Genomic DNA, 15,994 nt, shown 5'->3' with positions numbered 1-15,994 from the left:
CACTGTCTATATCCGGAATTGTCACGTGTAAAAACAAACGTGCGAAAGTGTTCCTGCTTTAAGTTTGGTCCTTTGTGCTTATCTGTTTGTTGATTTCATGAAATACTTGCCAGTATTCAGATAAATGCTTCAGTTGTAGTAGTTAACTTCAGACACGTTCAATAGAACCAACTGCCCCCGTCCTCAGGATCAATGGCGTCCTGTGGCACTGACTGGATAACATCCTGTTCCAACATCATGTTGTCTAGCACAGCACTGTACTCTTCCTACAAACTCTTTAAGGTAGGAGTCATTCACTGTAGTGCCAATAAAGATCTAATTTATTAACTTTCAGAGCTGAAACTATTAGTTGATTAATTCCATCCTGACAAATGTGAGGATTTTCTGCCTTTTCTTATTCTAAATTTGTTTATGTTTGGATATTATACTGTTGGTTGAACAAAACAAGCTATTTCAATATTTTACTTTAGGCTCTGGGAAATCGTCATGGGCAGGTTTTCTGACATTTTATTGACTGCATGACTATTTAGTTCCGTGCCTATTACTTTGTTTCTTACAGTTTTTTTTGATTGCTTTGGTACTATTATCGCAAGTATGTGGTAAAATTTCACAACTCTTAGTACAAAATTCAAAGCAACTTCAGTTGACTAAATACAACACACAATATTACACAGTAACTTTTTCACCACACCTAACCAGTGGGTCATCAAAGAAATACCTTTCATATGAAGTAATTGTCTTTCACAATGAAATGCTCACAATACTTTTGATATGCTTCTCTTCTGATTTGCATAAATACTTTTGACCAACACTTAATCCAACTGATCTTAATGGTTAATCACTGAACTATTTGGTTAATCTATAGATTTGAAATTGGTTTGTAAGCTTCATAAATTATGTGTTTGTATGAACATTTAAATTACATGTAACCTTACCTAACACATGAATACCTATTATTGCTGATTGATTTAATCTCGTAACCACAATTGGTCACCCATTAAAAGATGAGGTATAAACACTGGCAATATCTTTCAGTATGGAGCAGGATAGACAGCAAGGAAGAGGAAGAGCTGGTAGACAAGGGGTCCATCAGAAAGGTGGGCATGTGCAATTACAGATAGGTCAGAGAGGCAGTCATGGGCAACTTCAGAGAGGTCACAGAGGTGTTGAAAGGGCCTGTCGAATGGTTGGTCGTCAGAGAGGGGGAGGCAGAACTGTTGTCTCTAGTGAAGTCTGGGCTATCATCGTTGATCATGTGGTGAGCCAAGGGCTTGCCATGGCAGAGGCTGCCAGATTAGTTGAGCCAAATCTAAAAAGATCAACTGTCAATTGAATCATTCACACTTTTTGGCAAGAAAACCGGTAAGTCTGGAGGATGTATACTGTGCTTTACCTTTATATTTACAGTACTGTAAATTGTAATGCATGTAAATTCATCTTCAAATTCACATTTCTTCAACATGTTACAGTATTCTAACAGTATGATCTATCAATAGTATATTCTGTCTATGCTAAGAATTGACAGAAAACCCCACAGCTGTGGCTGTGTGCTGACAGACCAGCAGGAGTTGGCAGTGGTGGAAATGGTGAGGGCCAATAATGATATACGGCTGTCAGTAATAAAGCAGGCAGTTGAGGAGAACAGTAACACCATTGCCAGTGTGGCATCCATCAGCCTACCAACAGTAGCCCTTATGAAGAGGCAGCAGCTATCAATGAAACAAATATACCTGATGGCTTTTGAGAGAAACAATGACCGGGTGAAACAGCTGAGGGCTGAATATGTTCAGGTACAGCACTGTATACTGTATTAATGTTACTATCTGATGCATCACCTACTTATGTATATTAAAACTACACTGTAAAAAGAACTAACCAAAATATATATATGATATATATATATATATAGAGGGCGATGGCGCTTGATGCTGATGTAAACCATCACAAGTACATTTTTGTTGATGAAGCTGGCTTTACAGTACTTTGTTTTATTTACTGTAACTGTACATTTGATTATAGAAAGTATTATGTTATATCTGGAAAAATAAATGATTGTAGAGGAGGTCTTCATTGATCACAACTTGATCTTGACTTGACTTACATATAGGATAGATATTATGGAAATGATATATTCTGTAAATGTTGGGTAATGAAAGTGTATTGCCTAACATGAAAACTGTGTGATCTGTCTTTTACAGTACTGTAGCATACTATTTTCAGCACTTCTAAGACGATTTGAAACATGTATCTTGCATTGTTTATCATTGGATTCACTGGTAGTTAAAACGACTAAACTGAAAAGATATCCTTATGTTGTGTTTTGGTGATTAAACTATATTTTGTCATGATTTTCCATGAGAAACGTATATTTTGAATACATAAATAAATATATATTTATATATATATATTTTTTTTTAATCAATGGCTTGTGTGGTGGGTGATTTTTACAATCCAAATGAATGCACAATGGCAAGTTTTGAATGAAAGACTGGGGATGTTATAAGTGTGATGAGTTTGGTGTTTTGTACTAAAAGTTGTGAAATTTTACCACATACTTGCGATAATAGTACCAAAGCGATAAAAAAAACAAACTGTAATACCTACCTTCCTGCTTAGTTCAAGTTTTTTAACTATTGCTTATTTTGCAGCTAAATTGTCATAACTATGTGTGATACATAATAAATGTAAGTATCCCTAACACCCCGTGGCTAAGATCTCTGTTACTTTTAGTTATAAATAAGATAATAAATAAATGCATGTATAAAATGTCTCCCTTTGTAATTGTGCTACTGACTCTGCATTCACTTCTCTGCAGGATCACAGGGCTTCTTCAGTAGGTCTCTTCCTGCTCGGACTCTCTGCAGCACTTTGCATCTTGCATCCCTCCAGCTCATACCTCACTTCTATCCAGAAAGAAGCAGAGTGGGCCAGTGAGGTTCTGGCTCCGGCGCTGGTCTCCTTTGACTTCCTGTGGCTCAGTGAAGACCACAACACGGCACATATTCTCCTGTGTGGCTCCTGTCTGCTGCTTGGGCTGTATGACTGGCTCTCAGCAGATGCTCTCACAATGATGACACGCTGCCTGGGAGTGTCTTCCCTGTCCTGCTGCCTGATAGTGTGTCTATTTGCAGCTAACGCTTTAGGGGCCTTGGGCGGTGTGGCCCTCAGTCTCCCGTTGGTTGTGGCTCCGGGGGTCGGAACAAACACTTTTGCAGCACTCATTTCTCCAGCTGCAACTGAGGGACTCATCAAGTGGCTTTTAAAATGTTCCATGTCTGTTGGCTGTTGGGCCTCCACACGAGCCCTCAGCAAGTTTCTGTTGGATGTGAATGACCGAAGTAACATAGGCATGTAGTTCAGTAGGCATCTGTATGATTAGTCAGGATCTGTGTATATTTATGGACTGCCACATAGTACCAAATGACGAATTGGGTCAATGCAAAAATGAATGTGTCTAACTTAAAGGGATAGCTTGGAATTTTTGAAGTGGGGCTCTATGAGGTACTTATCAATACTCATAGTTTTACCTGCAGTAGATGGCGGCTGGCGTGTCACCAGTTTGGAGAAGCATGGAGTTGTACTGACACAGAGGAGGATGTGCTTCTACTTAAATCTACTTAAGGTAATAATTACACTGAATATGGATACATACAGACTCACTTCAAAAATCCTGAACTATCCCTTTAAAAGCATTTCAGGACATTTATTAGAATACTTGACATGAGTTAACTTTATTGACATTGCCAATACAACAAATGTTGTTTGGAATTTGCCATGTTGAGCTCATAGTGCAACAGAACAGACAGGACAACGTTCAACACAACATACTACTAATAAAATCTTTTAATGAAAGTTTCCAGACAAAAAATGGCTACAGTTCTGATAGTGGCTTAATCATGCAATTACTAATTATTGATCAAAAATGCCACACGATGGCTGGTTCCTGCTTCTCAAATGTGAGGAACTAATAAAAATATCCTTGGTTTCAAGTGTGTTAATCTGACAAAACAAGCAATTTGAAGACTTCCCCTTGGGTTCTGCGTTATGACCGGCATTTTAAATTATTTTCTAATGCCTTATAAATGACATTATTAATTGATAAATCTGAAAAACTATTGATAGATTAATGGAAAATGAAAAACAAATCGTTAGTTGAAGCTCTAGTTCCTGAATTGGAGGCTGTGTGCACTAAAGTATAACATGCATTTACAAATGGACGTTTAAGGACAGATTACAAACTATTCCTGAGCAAAACAATGAAAACATTAATATTAAAATAACTGATTCTGATGCATTTTCATTTTTAAGAATGTTTAACTGGCTGGACTTAATCTGAGGCCACTGACATCCTGTACACATCTCTCTAGTAACAGCTGCCTCAGAGTCTGGTCGTATGTGTTCTTGCAGCCTCAGCAGTATCACTGTTTAAATATCTGCAGTGGTCTGAGCTCTTGGCCCGTTCTTACCTCATTATGCCAATGTGATATTTCTTTTGTATTACTTCCTTTTTTTTCAGTAACAGAAATGACCTCATCTGTTTGACTCACCGTCACTTAAATGAGGCCTGTATAACTTTGTTTGTCCACCATGTTGTCCTTGCAAGATATTGATATTCTTTACAGAGATGTGTAGTGCCCACTGCAGATTCTCTCTCAGGATTTCAGATATGTGAGCCGCTGCCTCAGCAGTTTTGCTGCAGTATACGTACAAGTATCTATGGCTCGGTGCCTGTCTGTGGGTCAATACCTTTGTCAGGGCACAGGTGACAAGGGATATTTTTAAGATGTGCACACTCATTTTGTGCATGTTTGTGAGTCTTGGGTGTGATAATTGTAGTGACTGTGCTTTTTTGTACTGATTCATCATTCAGTTCACGCCTTTTTGAGGGGCTATGTGGAAGTGTCAGATGTTGTACTTTTATTTATTATTTTATTGCTATTTTCTTAACAGAAATTGTTAATATTAACTAAAGGAAGATAAAGTCAAAAGTCTGCAGTTTCTGATCTTTATGAACCCCCCCCAGCTCAATAGCTCTCCACACTGTATCAGTCATTCCACCACTGCAGCGGCTTTAAGAAACTGCACTGAGCATCCTCGCTGCAGATGGAGCCTGTAGATGGAGCAAAGTGGAGAAGAGGAGGAGGAGAAGGAGGAGAAAGGGGAGGAGAGAGAGCGGCAGAGAGGGAGTCACACAGGAGCTGCACATAGGAGCTGGGATGCTGTTGCAGCTCAGAGAACAAGCGCTGCATGGGAGGATTTGTCATTGACAACACAGAAAGTGTGAAAGGGGAATACAAATGACTGGAATGTCAGATCGCCAAAGAGGAGAAGATATGTGATCAGGTAAAGAAGATAAAGCATTATGCATGATGGGATGGGGAGACCAGGATCATCATCTTGCATCCTTTGATAATTATTATTCTTGTGTGTTAAAATATAATCAGGGTAAGAAGTAGAATTTTTGTCCGCTTTCTTCTGCACCATGAGAAAGGTGTGTGAATACTGAGGTTGATTGTCATTTACAGGGACTCTTGGACAGCGTGGAGATGTACGCCTTCTACTCTCTTTTAGTGTACATCTTCTACACTGTCTTTAAGAAGGAGGAGGATGAGGTGGAAGCCTTGGAGGGGGCGTGTGGAGCTTCCTCAGACGTATGTCTAGCCACATCATGTCCAGCCTCAGGGATCTTCTCTCAGGAAAACATTTTTTGCAGGGGGATCATGCATGCGTCACCTACCACATGACCATCCAATATAGCCCCCGTCATAAAGAGTGTAGACATTGGCAGTGCATTTCTACGTATGCAATGTGTGAATATTTTGCGTGTGTATTACCATCTGACCCTCATGTATATGTTGCTGTGCTCAGGAGCCAGGTCCTGTTTCCATGGAAACAGGGAGCAGGAGGAAAGATGGCCACACCTCTAAACTGGGGAAAAAGGCTTGTGCTCGGCTTAGTGAGTCAAGTGAGTGCTCAAATGGCTTTTCAGAGTATTTATAGTCCAACATAAAGACTGTTGATGACAACATGTATTATATGGATAGTTTTAACTAGTTGATTCATTAGTACATACATTCCTTCACTCTTTATTGTTTATGTGATTTGTTGTTATCCAGGCAGTAGCAGTGACAGTGATGAAATGTCTCAGAGTGATGAAGATGAGAAAGATGGCCCTGACATCCCAGCATGCACTCCTCTTGCTGCCTTTTTGTCCTTCAAACAAGAGGCTGAAAAGAGGAGGGCCTCGCACGTTCAGCTGGAAACAACGGGAAAGGTAGCAAAACTGTGCTGTTCCCCAAATAGGAGCTTCTTATGTGTTGCTAAACTTAGTGTGTATGTGTGCGTCTGTACTGCCCAGTTGTCAGAGTCTCCCCTGGTGGCAGTGATGTCCCACTTGCTGACTTTTCTGGAGCAGTACTCCCACTTCCAGCAGCTGCAGCAGCAGGCCGACCAGTACCGGGTCCAGCTGAAGAGGCACCGCGTCCAGCACCGCCACCAGATGAAGGCCCTGCGAGCGTCCTACCGGCAGCACCTCAGGGATAAGAACAGCATCATCAGCAGCCTGGAGGAGGCAATCAGCCAGCAGCAGACCCCCAGTCCACCGAGTGAGGGTGAGAGAGAAAGGGAAGGGTCGCAGAGTGGGAGGAGAGAGGAAAGAAGGGGTGGGGGAGGGTGAAATTAAAGTGGAAGAGGGGATGGGTATACATTTTCATGTGAGTGTAAGGGTGATGAAGGTGGTCATGTGGCGTTTTTAACAACTGCACAGTTTAGGTTGGTGTAAAAAGAGAAGCAGAGCACAGGGGGACTAAAGGTAGTCGATATGAGACGACAGATTGGATGAGATCATCTGATGGATGGAGGAAGATGGACTAGGAGGACAATGAATAAAGAAAGCCATGTTCACATGATCGTCATAATAGATATACATCCACTCGGGGATGTAATTAATATACATTAATTACAGAGAATGTTTTGTTATACTGTAATTTTTCATTACGGTATAAAAATGTGAACAGGATTTAAGAAGGAAAGATTATTCAAAGGGAGTGGAATGTTTTTATTTTTTAAATTTCATCATTCATTCCTACGACAGTGTCTTCCGTAGTTCACATCACTGATTTTCCTCATGCAAAATTAGATTTCTTTGCAGCTAGGGGACACACTGTACACCTTTTTATAAGAATACAGTCATCAGCAGAGGAGCAGACTGATTAGATTTATGTGGGTGTAAGTCTCGTGATGTCACCGAGGCCAGGTTAACGCTTTACAGCTGCGATTGACCTCAAAGCTTGTTGTTGGTATCTGCTATGTTTCAAATTTAAACCAGATGGTTCTTTGACCTCAGAGGAGAAGCGTGGACATACCAGCCACCCTGACTAACATCACTTTTCTGTGCACGTTAGCAAGTGCATGACATGAAGCTGACTGATACAACCTCAGAGAAATAAGTCAATATGTATGATAACATGTACGATAACCAGACCTCTTTTTTCCCATATGAATCTCAGTGTGGAGGTGTGTGAGCAGATGACCTCATGCGTGCTGACTCTCATTAGTCACAGAACAAAGATACATGATTATGTTGCAAGGGTCTTTGGTACTTGGATAGAGACTCTGTTTCTCTCTGTCATAAATTAAACATGGCTGAGAGCGCTGTTTTATTCCCTGCAAATGCACTTACAAGGTCTGGCACATGCAAGATGCCACGTGTACTTGTATTGGACTAAAAATAGCCCGGAGTCCTTGTCCCAGTGTTACAAGGCTGTTTGGTCTGTTTTGTTTACTGTAATGCAATGTACAGACCTAATTGGAGGAGTAATGCTGTGCTGAATTTCCACCACTAGTGCATTTTGGGGAAATATGTTTTTTTTCTCAAGCTGCTGTTGGATATGTTGGATAAATGGACAAAGCTATCTCACAGCCTCTGCAGACCAGAACAGCTCATAGATTGTTCATGTTTCTTGCAAGCACGTTTCTATCAATACCACCTAATGCACAGCTGTAAACTCTCCTCCATGTTTTTTGTTGTTTCTGGCACCACCAGCTCTCTTTTGCGCTATTGTGACACAGCAAACCTGACATGGCGTGTTGATAGAATTAGCTCATGGTCCTGCAATGAAAATCAGAGGTGTAATAACCACACAAATTAGGTTGGTGTGAAAAGAGAGGCAGGAAATGGCACAGGGGACTAAAGGTAGTCGATAGGAGACTTCAGATTGGATTATATCATCTGATGGATGGAGGAAGATGGACTAGGAGGACAATGAACAAAGAAAGCCATGTTCACATGCTCGTCACAATATATGTACATCCACTGGGTGATGTAATTAATATACATGAGAATGTTTTGTGCTCTCATTTACAGTTTTCATACCGTAATTTGCCATATAAAAATGTGAACAGGATTTAAGAAGGAAAGATTATTCAAAGTGAGTGGAATGTTTTTTGTTTCTTTCTTTCTTTTAAGCACGTTTCTATCAACACCCTTAATACATAGCTCTAAACTTCCATTTTTTTTTTTGTTCCTTGCAACACCACCTCTCCGTGCGCCGTTGTGACACAGCAAACCTGACATGGTGTGTTTATAGAATTAGCAATGAAAATCAGAGGTGACAGAGCATGATGAATCATTTACAAGAAAGAAAGTGATTAAAATGCTGTTGGCCATGCTGCTCAGGTTCCTGATAAACAATAGAGGAGTTTTAGCAGGTTGTTGCTTCGTATAAATGTGAATTTTTGGTTTGGCACATGAGAAGCAGGAGTAATCCTATATAGGCCTGTGGAGTTGCCCTGGAGACTTGAGAGTTGAAACACGGCAACGATAATGTGAGCTTCACTGCAATGAACGGTGACTTCGTAGTGTATAAAACAGCTTTCAGTGCATACTTAATGTTCATTAATATTACACACACTCGCAAGCATTCAAGGGTAGTGTGGAAGTTGGTCATAAGTGAAAAGATTACATACAGGTCAGAAAAGTTCAAAGTATATTGGCTGCTACTATTTCTGGGTGGTCTAATGTTAACATGGGTCCAAATATCTATCCATCCATCCATCCATCGTCAACCACTTATCCCGCGTACAGGGTCGCGGGGGGGCTGGCGCCAATCCCAGCGTACATCGGGCAAAAGGCGGGGTACACCCTGGACAGGTCGCCAGTCCATCGCAGGGGTCCAAATATGATTAAAGTTATTTGGCTGTTAGTACTACCACGTCTGCAATGATGATGGAGAGGCTGATTTATGGTTTTACTGATTTATGTCCTCCAGGTGAGTCCAGCAGTGATGTAGGGACACAAGCCGGGATTCACAGGCTGGTTGAGTCTCTGTACGGTCTGCAGGGTGAGAGGAGTAAGCTGAGGGGAGAACTCCGTTTGCTGCACTCACAGCTGGAACAGAAGGACAGAGACAGACACTCTCGCATACTGGCCTTTCAACAGCAGGTATGATGCTGCATATTAGTTAAATCCCAAATGCTCTATCAATTAAAAAAATGCCTGCCTATTATGAAGTCTCCAAAAAGTACTAATAGTAGAAGAGAGAAGAGAATTTGAATTTATATTAGTTTTTAATTTATGGAGAGACACAATAAATTTACATGCACATAAATGCAGGATGCCTCTCAGGTCCTATGTTATTGTGCATTAGTGTGAATGTTGTAGTTGAATGTTGTAAATTTTTTATGTGACTCTGTACAAACTACTACACATATCTCAAGAGAGTTCCTGGGGAAAAAAAAAAAAGTTTAAATAAAAAAATAATACAACTTGAACATGTCTATATTCTCAATAAAAAACCTGTTTTAGTAACTTATTTCTTGCACAGATTGATGAGCTCAAGAGTTGCATAGAAGAGCGCGAGGAGGAGCTGTCAAGACTGAGAACAGCCACCGTAAGAGCTGTGAACTATTGATTTATGATTTGTCACAGTCTTTGTCACTTTCCATGACATGTCATCAGCAAAGCTGCCACAGTGTATTCCCAAAGCCACTGAAGGTAATGCCATACTGTAAAAATACCAAACAGCGCTCAGAATGCATTGTATAAGACCCTAATTATAAATCCATGATGAAGAAACACTCATCTACAAGGATATATACAGTATGTGAGGAATTCACATGGTGAAGAACTCTTTGTTTTGATGCATCTCTCATTGTTATGCTGAACCTCATATTTCATTTCCACAGGGGGCAACAGACTCGGAGAAGCGGGTGTTGTGTCTGTCAGCAGAGAATGAGAGTCTGAAACAGAACCTGAGCGTTACCCAAGGCCTCCTGCAGCAGCTGTCAACCATCCCCTCCCAGTCCAGCACCATGCTCATCAAGGTGATGCACCAGCACAGCTGAGAGCTTTTCGTTGTGTTACCGAGGCAGCCTTCGGTAACTGCAAACACAAATAGCTGTAATTTAGTTTTTTTATGCGCTCTGCTAGGAGAATGAAAACCTCCGCAGCAGAGTGCAGCAGCTGGAGATATGCCTTCAGCAGCGTGCTGACCAGCTGTCACACCTGGAGCGACAGAGCGAACAAAGTGAGTGGAGGAGAGGAGAAGAGCTGAGGAAACGAGAGGACCGAGTGAGGGAGCTGCAGCTGGAGTTGGACAGGGAGAGAGGCAAGGAGCCAGTGGTGAAGGTAAGACTTACCTTAGATTTTGACATTCAACATAATGATGTTTTTTATGAATTTGAGAGTGAGATTTGTTAACACACTACAATCTGTACTGAACTGAAAGTGTTTAATATGAATAAGGAATAATGAACAAAATTGCAACTAAAAACTCATTGTCACCTTATTTTTTATGTTATTAGAGAAGATAGCCCTAATCAGACGTGTTTTCTCTCTCAGTATGTCACCCAGACTGTGGAGGTGGAATCACCTGCAACATTAAAGCATCTGACTAAAGCCAGACAGAGGAATGAGCTGCTATCCGAAAAGCTGTCCAATCAGAATGAGCGGTGCAAGCAGCTGGAGGAACAAATCAGGAAGTCCGATGAATACAGTTGTAATCTGCAGCACAAGGTATCAAAAAGAGGTCATAGAGTTCATGCGTAACTAGTTTGGCGTGAATTGTTATCTGTCCTGTCTGTTTGAAGTAAACACACGCAGTAATACACACCCAAATGGGCTGCTTTTAACATGCAGTTTAAAACAGTTTGTACTTGGGTGATACAGTATATGAAATGTTTTTAGAAGTAAATAATTGTGCTACACCAGCTTTTGAACTCATGTCAGCCAGCAACAAGGCCGCGGACATAAATTGTAAGGTGAACCATTATCCGGGCTTTTTTTCAAAAATGCTCCATAATGATGCTACATATCCATCAGTACGCAAATTAGTACTGTTGGCTGCTAGCCACTAAGAGGCAAGGAAACTGGAAACAAGTCCCAGATGGTCCTGCAGATGCCATCAACTTTTATTTAAAAAAAATGAAAGAGACAGAATTGAAGTCCAGAGGGGTAAATAAACCACACCGTGTTTAGAGAACAGATGATCAAAGGAGGGAAAATCAAAGGCAGAAGGAGGACATTTCCCACATCGCAGCTGGAAATTCGCAACCTGGATCAATTTATATTGACAAATTTTATTGACAGAGCTGAACCTGCACACCTGGACCACTTGAGCTGGCATATTGACAAATTGCTGGGCTGAACCCTTTACAGATTGCAGCATATGAGAGAGAAATCAGTAAACTGAGAGAGGAGCTGCTGAAAGAGATTGGCCACTTGGAGGAGAGGAAGGAGGAAGCTGTGAAGGCAGCCGCCAACTGCTCAGCGGAGCACTTTCAGAACCTGCAGGACCAATTCTTCAGTGAGTTACACCAAATAATTAAACCCACAATCAAAGAGATCTTGGTTTGTGCACATCAGAAATTTGAATTTACATCTATAAAGAGGTAGTTTGACATTTTAGGAAATATAATAATCATTAATTTATTTAGCTGACGCTTTTATCCAAAGCAACTTACAATTTCTATACAGTATATGTCAGGGGTCGCATGCCTCTGGAGCAGCTAGGGGTTAAGTGTCTTGCTAAGGGACACATTGGTGTATCACAGTGGACTTCAACCCTGGGTCTCTCACACCAAGGGCAGGTGTCTTATCCACTATGCCATCAGCACCACCCCAAAGGCTTTTGTATAGATAACGCACAAAATATTAAACAGTAAGATTTAGAATACCTGGCAGAGAGATTTTGCTACCTTTGGACAGACCAAAAAGACCAAATCTAGCTGTTTCCCCCTTTCCAGTTTTTATACTAAGCTAAGCTAACCGGGTGCTTGCTGTAGCCTTGAATTCAACACACAGATAAGAGAGTGGTATCAACCTGCTCACCTAACTCCTGGCAAGAAAGCGAATAAACATATTTTCAAAAATGTCAAACTACTCCTTTAAATAGATTTACTGAGACAAAACTGTATTTCAGGTTGATTTTACATGGGTTTTTATTTTTGTCAGGCTTGCAGAAGCGTCTGACAGCACTCCCTCCCACTTTACGCTCCATAAAGACAGACTACAGCAGTCTGAGGAGCCAGGTCCGAAACTTCTCTGACTTTTACGGAGCAGCTATTAACGAAGCAAAAAAACAGGTATGTACAGTGACATCGCCTCATGACTTAGTCCCCTGTATTTAGGGGACTGATAAATCTGACCAAATTGACAAGGCTACTAAAGAGTGTTACGCTGTCTGTCTTTGGCAGATTTCAGCAGCTATCAGTGAGATGTCTGAAGCCAATAAAGATCTACTGGAGAAATATCGGAAGGAGGTCGCACTGCGCAGGAAGTACCACGAGCAGCTGGTGGAGCTTAAAGGTATGCAGAGAGGACGAAATAAATTTCACTGCTGAAAATAAAATCTGTGTCATTAACTGGGCCTTCTGCTTTTTAGGTAACATCCGCGTGCTGTGTCGCGTGAAGCCTGTGCTGAAAGAGGACCAGCATGAGGAGGGCCAGTCTGTGGTGGTGACGACGGACCCCAACAACGAGTCCTCGCTCAATGTGCTGAACAAAGGAAAAGGTCGCATCTTTGAACTAGACAAGGTCTTCCACCCTCAAGCCACACAGGAGGAGGTAGTGAAACTGAACAACACGTTCATGTAATGTAATTGTAAGAAGACCTCTAACAGTGTTTGGTTTCATCAGGTCTTTCAGGAGATCGAGCCTCTTGTGACGTCCTGCATCGATGGCTACCATGTCTGCATATTTGCTTATGGACAGACTGGCTCTGGAAAAACATACACAATGGAGGTATACTATGTAGTTTTACTCCATTATTGGGGCCAGAATGGTAAAAGAAGTTGGATTATTGTAGCCACTGCACATATCAGTACAGGTATTCGGTCCTTAACATTGGATTTGATTTTCAGGGAAGTGTGGAGAACCCAGGCATCAACCAGCGAGCCCTGAAATATCTTTTCAGTGAGATCGAAGAGAGGAAGGACATGTGGTCTTACACTGTCACTGTCAGCTCTGTGGAGATCTACAACGAGGTGCTAAGGTACAGTATGCTGAACTTTTCTAAAGATAGCCTTTTAGCAGTGTTTGTCCCAATTTACTGCTACTGCTATGTTGGTTGTTTTATTGTTGGTGCTATATTTTGTTTTTCAGAGACCTGCTCAGTAAGGACGGAGAGAAACTGGACATCAAGATCAACCCGGACGGAACAGGACAGCTGCACGTCCCGGGCCTCAGGGTCATTGAGGTTAAGAGCTTTCAGCACATCAAGAAGGTGAGTGTGTTTGAAACGATGCATACTTCACTTTGAGAATAAATCATTACATTGGTGTGAGTTATTCTAGTTTTTGTTCAGATTTTAGCCACAGCCCGAAGAAACAGGATCACCTTCGGCACTCAGATGAACCAGCACAGCTCCCGTTCCCACGCTCTGCTCTGTATCACCGTTCAGGGAACTGACCTCGCCACCGGGTCCAAAACCACTGGTCAGTCTCTCATGCATTTTCCCCTTCTACAGGCAAAGCCTCCATAGTAATACCTAATGTAAATATGAATCAGATGTGACATTCCTTATTGAATCCAATATTTGCCAAGGGATACCTCTGTGGATATCTGCAGTCTTTAAGCAGAAGGAAGGTCGAGAAAGAGAGCAGAGAGAAGCACAAAAGAGAAGCCTCTGATCAGGATGTGGGTCCAGAGATGACGGTCTTCGTTGTCTCACCTTTAACTTTTCTCTCCTCAGGCAAGTTGAACCTGGTGGACCTGGCTGGTTCGGAGAGGGTATGGAAGTCTGGAGCAGAGGGAGAGAGGCTGAAGGAGGCCCAAAATATCAACCGCTCCCTGCTGGCACTGGGGGACGTAATTCAGGCACTGAGAGCTCGGCAGACTCATATCCCTTTCAGGAACTCCCGCCTTACGTACTTATTACAAGACTCCCTGGGCAAAGGCAGCAAGACTGTCATGGTTGTGCAGGTGAGATCACTGCTCCAAAAATATAGTTTTTCAGCCGTATTACATATTTACAGTAAATTACCTTTTGGGCCTTTTTGATGCTTGTTATGAGCCTTGATTTGTTTCATCCTTTCTACTAAAGGTGTCTGCTCTGGAGAGCAATGTGGGAGAGACACTGTGCTCACTGAAATTTGCCCAAAGGGTGTGCAAGGTGGAACTGGGTCCTGCAGCCAGGAAGATTGAATCTGGTGGAGGACTGTGCGACTGACAGCCTTGAATCAGCCACTTCCTGTTTGCAGTAATCGACAGGAAGCCATGAATGCACCAGTCAGATTATCACCCACCCTGCCAACCAACCATCACGCTACAATATCAACAAGATCAACAGCAATCCTGCTCAAGGGCTAAATCTGTGGAGGTCTGTGTGGCACCCGAAAGCCAACCTTTGATTGAGGATAGGTTTTGAGGATATTGGCCTCCTCCTTGCCATTTTCTGCTTCTGACAAGTGTTAACCATTTACCATTAGATAATCTGCATGCAGGAATATTTATTCTTCCACTTTGAGTGCCAAAACATCCTCTGCCTGCCCTACGGAGTAATATGTGACGTTTCCTTTTATTAAATACCAAAATCCACAATTTAACAGCCTCTGGAGGCTTTTCTCCCTGATCACAGCATTTAGAACAGCATCATGTTCAAATAGGTTCAACAAGCTTCCACAGCCACAATATCAACACTTCCGTTTTTGCAGTATTAATCACCTGGCTATAAATGTCTGTAGTTTGTGAGCTTCATCTCTGATATTGTATATTTTTGAAGGTTGTAGTGTGGTAGGAGAATCTGTTTTATAGCAAAGGTATGGGCTATTAACCATTTCAATGACACACAAGTCACATTTTAGTGTAGTTTTTGTGAACTTCAGAAGAGCAGTGACTGTACGCTGTTTCTTTTCTTCTCTAGAGAATATTTTGCCTTTTGAGAAAAGAGTAAAGATAACGACAGTAGCAGGTGGCCTTGTATTAAGAGTGGTAATGCGCAGTGCAATATCTTCCTTGTTGAGAAGACAGTTTGGGCCTATGTGGACAGAAGATGCACTTTATTGTGAAAGGAGTGTTTTAGTCCAGAACAGGTATTTAGGTGCTTGCATTAGATATCACTTGTGAATGTCATATCAAAAGCAGCTTATTGTTATCTGTTCATCATTGTTCCTGTATTTATCACCCATTGAATCAAAGCTAATCTTTGATTCAAGTGTAGCCAGACATTAATGTTGCAGTAATTACAATAGCAGTCACTTCATGATGATTAGGGTGTAACTTTTCAGATAGTTTTCTGAATAAATATGATGTATTTAAAAAGTGTCTTTTCCCTGTTTGGATGCTCAGCAACTAAAACTATTAAATAATGAGGCTTGCCATGTAAGAACAACGTCCCTGGTTCAAATGCAGCAGGGGAGGTTTGCACTCACTTCCTTACATTTCCTTTCTGATTCTCCATTGTACCTCATCTAGAAGGGCTGTATGATATGACAACAGAAATTTGTCCGCCATTTGTTATGCTGTGGTAGCTATCCCGTGAACATTCCCAGATGTATT

At 41.5% G+C, this 15,994-nt stretch overlaps 1 protein-coding gene across 2 annotated transcripts; it reads left to right on the top strand.

Moving 5' to 3' along the window:
* The first annotated feature begins 10 nt into the window (after window positions 1-10).
* si:ch211-257p13.3 (kinesin-like protein KIFC3) lies at window positions 11-15,757 on the top strand. Of its 2 annotated transcripts, XM_038711614.1 has the most exons (21): window positions 11-282; window positions 2,816-5,343; window positions 5,526-5,651; window positions 5,869-5,965; window positions 6,117-6,274; window positions 6,359-6,611; window positions 9,270-9,442; window positions 9,825-9,890; window positions 10,186-10,323; window positions 10,430-10,627; window positions 10,841-11,014; window positions 11,657-11,804; window positions 12,452-12,582; window positions 12,694-12,805; window positions 12,882-13,063; window positions 13,136-13,240; window positions 13,360-13,490; window positions 13,601-13,721; window positions 13,803-13,932; window positions 14,190-14,419; window positions 14,541-15,757. In XM_038711614.1, the coding sequence occupies exons 3-21, from the start codon at window positions 5,547-5,549 to the stop codon at window positions 14,664-14,666; spliced, it is 2,778 nt and encodes a 925-aa protein (XP_038567542.1). In that variant the 5' UTR covers window positions 11-282; window positions 2,816-5,343; window positions 5,526-5,546; the 3' UTR covers window positions 14,667-15,757. The 2 variants fall into 2 exon arrangements, with proteins under 2 accessions (XP_038567542.1, XP_038567543.1); XM_038711615.1 differs by having other exon boundaries at window positions 2,816-5,651.
* Window positions 15,758-15,994: the final 237 nt, after the last annotated feature.

The sequence above is a fragment of the Micropterus salmoides genome, unplaced genomic scaffold (assembly GCF_014851395.1).
Source record: "Micropterus salmoides isolate LMB-PRFRI ecotype aquatic unplaced genomic scaffold, ASM1485139v1 Ms_hic_scaffold_11, whole genome shotgun sequence".
Taxonomy (NCBI): Eukaryota; Metazoa; Chordata; class Actinopteri; order Centrarchiformes; family Centrarchidae; genus Micropterus; species Micropterus salmoides.
The sequence above is the reverse complement of the archived record's forward strand: the minus strand, read 5'-3'. Positions and strand labels throughout refer to the sequence as shown.

What these genes read in the sequence shown, in the direction of transcription:
- si:ch211-257p13.3 (XM_038711614.1), top strand. Translation starts at nt 5,547, where the DNA reads ATGTACGCCTTCTACTCTCTTTTAGTGTACATCTTCTACACTGTCTTT. An exon ending in TTAACGAAGCAAAAAAACAG is followed by an intron (nt 12,583 to 12,693) that starts GTATGTACAGTG and finishes TGTCTTTGGCAG; the next exon opens with ATTTCAGCAGCTATCAGTGA. An exon ending in AGACTGTCATGGTTGTGCAG is followed by an intron (nt 14,420 to 14,540) that starts GTGAGATCACTG and finishes TTTCTACTAAAG; the next exon opens with GTGTCTGCTCTGGAGAGCAA.